Below are 5,996 nucleotides of genomic sequence, written 5' to 3' on the forward strand. Positions count from 1 at the left end.
CCTCTCAAACAGACACTTTTGTGTTTCTGACATTAAAGGCGTTCAATAGATGAAATGTGAGCTGCATATATATATACATATGTATATATATGTCTATATATATATATATATATATATATACATATATATATATATATATATATATATATATATAAACCTATATATATATATACTCTATATATATACAAGAAAATAAGCACTAAAGTAATTGTAGTATGAGTTGGCCAGAAGTAGATATGTGGCCCTATCAGTTTTTATCACTTTTTGAATCTAGGAACTGATTAATTGATTACTAAATGAATAGTCAACTATTTTTGATCAAATATTTGATCGGTTGAGTGGGGTTTTTTTTATAATTAAGACACGCTCTCCCTTGGTAATGTTCCCTTGGATAAATCCAACACTTCTGCTGGTTTTCAGAGGTGTTTTCTGCTCTGTGTGAGAAACACAGCGAGGTAATAAAAGTGCGCAGAGCGTATACCGGAGTGCAGGGAGTAGCTGATGTCGGCGTTGCTGCCCATGTCCTTGTCCAGTGCCTTGACCCTGATGACCTCCGAGCCTGTGGGAGCCAGATTAGAGACGGTGGCCTCATAGCGCGGGCTGAGGAACGCCGGCGAGTGGTCGTTGCAGTCTTCCACGTGAATGACCACCTTCACAAAGTTCCTCTTCACTGGGATTTCCTGGTCACGAACCTGAGGAGGAGGAGCGGGAAAAACAACTGAGTTTGTGGAGGTAAAACCCTGACAGGGTTGGTTTATTAAGAATTACTGTTTTAAAAAATGTAAAAATCTAAAAATGTAAAAATCCAAAACTTAGGGGACGTTCACCTGCAGTGACTTTTGCATGCACAAATACATAATTTGTGATGTACATGCAGTGACATGCAACAGAAAACAAACTACATTTCAGCAATTTCTTTTGAGAGAATTGTTTTTCTTTTTGCCAAAACAGAAAAAAATAATCCCGGCAAGCAAATTCTGGACTAAAAAAATAATCTACAACTTTGTCCTCATAAAATATTATAGTTACACTGCAAAAATAGATTTTCAAGAACATTACATAATACTTTTTTCTGTGAAATGTTAGTTTTTGCCCAAAAATTTGCTAATTTTGCAAGTAAACATGTCTACCTTTTTTTTACAGTGCAGTGAGCACTGTATGTGTGATGTGATGCTGATACATGTTAAAAATTTGATATTATATTTTATGTTTTATACAAAGAATTCTGAAATGAACTCAATCATCCAGACGAAGGTCCTGAATCTGCTGATGACATAGAGGACGTGGCAGTTTTAACAACAGAAACGACAAAAATCCACTTTTAACTTGTGCATTTTTGGATGTTGCCCATGAAAAGACTGAATCTAACGAGGCAGCTGTGTCGTTACCATGACAATGAGCGTGTGGACGGAGATGGTCTCGTAGTCGAGCTCCTCTGTCATCACCAGGACGCCACTCTTTGGGTCCAGGTGGAAGAACTTGGTGCTGTCCGGGTGGAGGCTGCTGTGGACGGAGTAAACCAGCTTACTGTTGGCGTCTGCGTCCTGAGCGCTGATCTGCAGGATGTCCTTCCACGGGGACGTGTCCTCTGGGACCCTCACCTTAAAATGACACAGGATTTATTTTAGTTTTCATAATAACAACATAAAAGTGGATATGGGTAACGGCAGGGTTTGAGAAATGGAGAAGAAACTCAATTATTGGACAATGTTTGAAGACAGTATTCACTGACAACTGTGGTCGCAATAAAAGCAGAAAACTTCTTTTTGAGGACAAACGCAGCATTGATTACTGTGATTAAGTCGAGCTCTGTGGGACAAAGATAAGATAATAAGGGTTTTTAATCTCTGTCTCAATGGCTGAATACATTTAAATGTAAAGTGTTAATACATTAAAACACAACACAACAGAAACCAGTGAAGTCACATGAACCAGATTCATTAATACGGCCCTGTAACACTGATATCATTATATAATGATTGTAGCACGTGACTATATTACTATAAGTACTGTATTTTACTGTTTACAGTCTTATATTGTACAGTACCATCCTTTACTGCACTACACAATTATTTACACTATAATATGCTAATACTATAGCACAGTGTAGCATAGTATAGCATAGCAGGGTATTATGGTAATTTAGCAAAGCATAGTGTCAAATAAAAAATAGTGTAGTGTAACACAATATAGTAGGCTGTATAGCATAGCATTGGATAGTATAGTACAGCTTATTGTAGTGCAGAATACAGTAGTGTAATATAGCATAGCAATGTATGGTATGTAGCATAGCATAGTATAGTATAGGTTACTATTGGATAGAATGGTGTATTTTAGCATAACATAGTGTAGGTTAGCAAAGCATGCTGTAGTGTAAAATAGCATAGCATAGCATATTATAGTATTGTATAACACGGTATACTATAGTCTATGTCATACAATATATAATAGTAGTTTAATGATTCAGTATACTTAAAGAAAACCTAGCTAGTTTAGCAGTTAGCTTGTTCTTGACGTGAACATTTATTTTTGAATCTGTGATGTTTCTCGTCAAAATTACACTTCCTGTTTACATCGCTCAAATTCCTCCAAAATAAGAATAAACAATAGTTTCCAAACACAGAGAAGTCTAAAAAAAATAAAATAATTCAAACTGAAAAGAAGCTCATTAATCCAAACATGATGTTGCTCTCATGCTCTCATGATTATTGTTCAAATTTACTGTTTGTGTTATTTTTCTGATTTGAATGAAGACAAAAACCTTTGATAAAAAGTAGTTTTTGTGGCTTTTGTTGTTGAAATCCTTGAGAAAGATCTGTGCTGCAGAAGTGACGTTCCTGAGGACGTTTCACACCTGCTTCACACACCTGTACATGTCATTGCCTGTCAATAACAGCCCTGTGGGCAATAACTCACCAGTGAGCTGCACTCTATTCAAATCAAAGGTAAAGACTCTCACCTCGTACAGTGACTTCAGGAAGACGGGCCGGTGTTCGTTCATGTCCAGCACACGGACGTAGGCCTGAAGATAATAACAACACGCTCAGTGTGAGTCACATTAAATATGGACGACAGATTCTTTGATTTAAAACTAAATTTAAAAAACAAACAAAGACATAAACATGTTTTTTGGATGTTACTCTCTCATCACAGGTTCACTTTGTCTTCTTTCAGCTAAAATATCTGAGGAGAATTCAATATTATTTGTTACATTTTGTGTTGTAAATCATTGTGTTTTGTTGATCTTTTAAAACAGTGGTTCCCAAAGACGAGATTTTTGTTTGGGTTCCCTAACAAATGTGTTTATGTTTTAAATAACAGGCATAAAATTAAGTTTTAATTAATTTATCGAAATGATAGCAGGTATTACAGATATGGCCATAAAATTAGCTGTTAGTTCTTTGATGTATATTTATATTGTGATTTTGGCTCACGATAGTTTGAAACGCTGCGTTAAACCAAAGACAACGTTTTATTATTACAATATTGATGTTGAATAAAATACAAGAAAATCAGCATCATTTCCGCACTGTTGATCATTGAAAACATGCAACTAATATTAATAATAGTAATAACAAATTAAACAAACATTGAACATTAATGCTGATATTCGTTCGTCTGGAAACAACATTGCAGTTTATATATCTATATTATCTATTCTTTATAGATTGTTCAGGTTATATTCACACTTCTTTAAAAAGTTGACCTCTACTGGTCATTTTTTAAGTATTATTATTGTTGTTTTTTATAATATATCAAACTTTTTAACCAGATTAGATTAGATTAGATTAGAAATCTCTTAATTAATCGCTTTAAATTCAGATTCCAGTTGTGGAGCAGTGAATTTAGACACAATAAACATGTTCAAAAGTTAAATATATATGTCACTAAATATTATTATTATTATTCTCATAATACATAAATACATTATATATTTGTTTGAATGTGTAGTTGAAAAACAAAGGACTTTATTTCCCAGAGTCAGAGAGCACACACTCACCTGCGCGGTGGCCGAGTGGTGGCCGTCAGTGACTCGCACTGTCAGGTTGTAGTTGGAGTGGCGAGCTGCGTCGAGGCGCCGGGCGATGGAGATGGTTCCGCTATTTCTCTGAATGTCAAAGTCTTTGTCGTCGTCCCCTCCTGAGAAAGAGACACACGAGTAAATACAAAAATACAAATGAAGAACAGTCTGAAGTGACATTGACGACGACGTGTCCAGACGTCACGTGTGATTTCTCAGATCGTACGTCAGACTCTGCAGGTCTGAATTCTGACTGATTCTAAAAGTCATTCAGTGTAGTATGTGTGGGGGGCCCCATATGTGATAATCTATGTTTTAACTTTGATGAGCCAAAATATCCAAAAACAAACTCCCTCACAGGAAGAAAAGGACATGGATGTTTCATGTTATGCCGACGACGCACTTCAAATTATTTATATGTTCCAATTTTGACAATTTTGATTTTATTCTTATTGGATATATCCTACTAAAATTCACCTGGACCTTTAATGTAAACCTTATAGTGCTGTGAAGTGAACACGGTGGTAAAACAACGCCCCCTGGTATTTTTTATTGTCTGTAAAATATGAAATGAAATAAATGCAATTTTTATAATTTCTTCACTTGCAAACTTGTTTTTGAATTTGCTTTATGAAAATAATAATGATGAATGATGATTATCATTTGAGGTCGACTGAAAGAAAAGGGCTGAAAATTGGCAAAAATATAAAAGTCTAAAACTGCGAGACAATTATTTTCCTTTGAAAAAAATTAATTTCTTCATAAAAACCGACTGAACTTTATTGACTTAAATAATAAAATCTCATTCTGCCTTCAAGATATAACTTACTGCTTTAGATCTACAGCAGCATAGATTCGCTTCAATCTGATTCTTATTTTCTTCCCCTTTTTCCACTTTATTCTGCTTCCTTTCTTTCTTTCCTTCTGTTTCAATCAGAATGGTTCTCTTCTTCACATCTTCCCTCTCTCTCTCTCTCAGCAGGTTTCATGTAAATACGTGAGAAAGGTAAAACCTCATACCTGCTCGGCCAGATGGTGTTTATGAAGATACACACACACACACACACACACACACACACACACACACAAACACACACACTGGTTTGTATAATGTGATACTTAAGTATAAATTATTCTTCATGTGGCTGTCAATCAGCTGAACATTTAACTGTTATTTATGACGCTGTTGTCCACAATTTGCATTTAATTGCAAATTTATCGCACGTTTATCTGTTGTAAATGCACAAAAGTATTTAATTAAACTCTTACCAACATGTAAGTGGACAAACAATCTTGCTGTTTTCTTATTTTTCAGCTTCTTAAATGTGAATATTTTCTGGTTTCTTTGCTCCGTGTAACAAAGAAGTCCTTAAAACTGAATCATCTTGGTATGTGAACAAAACATCGTCATTTCAGTCCCTCATTTTATACATTATTTTTTAAAACGTATACAGATAAATATTTAAGGTTGCAGGAAAATTCTGCACATTTGTTTGGGGACCCGAGACTCATCTCCTATGACCCACCTGTGGGTCCAGACCCATTCTTTGGGAACCATTGCTCATCACATGAACAAGTGTTCAACGACGTAATCAGTGTATTCCTAAAACACCTCAAATAATGAAGTAACTTCAAACTAAAGTAAACAAGTTGTCTTCATGTAACGTGGTAAGATCTTCGTTGTCCGAGGCCTCCAGTCATGGATGCCGACCTAAAATACCACTGAACAGATGTCCTCGTCTGCCGCAGCTTCCTTCACCAAAGGCTCGCAGGCATAGTAATAAAAGAACGAGTCATTCCTCAACTCGCCCTACATCCGCCCGCCTTCAGGGTGCTGACGGACAGACCAGTGCGGAGAATCAGGTCAAAGTTCCAGCTGAGAAAATCATCTCCTCAGCATTTAGTTTTATATTGTGCCGCTGCTCGGAGGTTGTGACACCGTTTGACTCGATTCACGTACATCTGAATAACGTCT

At 36.0% G+C, this 5,996-nt stretch overlaps 1 protein-coding gene across 1 annotated transcript; it reads right to left on the reverse strand.

The window, feature by feature from the left end:
* Positions 1-481: 481 nt before the first annotated feature.
* On the reverse strand, positions 482-4,140 carry LOC122761760 (protocadherin Fat 2-like; the record flags this gene model as incomplete). Its single annotated transcript, XM_044017013.1, has 4 exons — positions 482-692; positions 1,389-1,601; positions 2,960-3,022; positions 4,001-4,140. Coding segments are annotated over 4 exons (627 nt in total), but the record flags the coding sequence as incomplete, so codon positions are not given.
* Between the last annotated feature and the right edge of the window lie 1,856 nt (positions 4,141-5,996).

Source organism: Solea senegalensis, unplaced genomic scaffold, assembly GCF_019176455.1.
Source record: "Solea senegalensis isolate Sse05_10M unplaced genomic scaffold, IFAPA_SoseM_1 scf7180000014987, whole genome shotgun sequence".
NCBI lineage: Eukaryota > Metazoa > Chordata > Actinopteri > Pleuronectiformes > Soleidae > Solea > Solea senegalensis.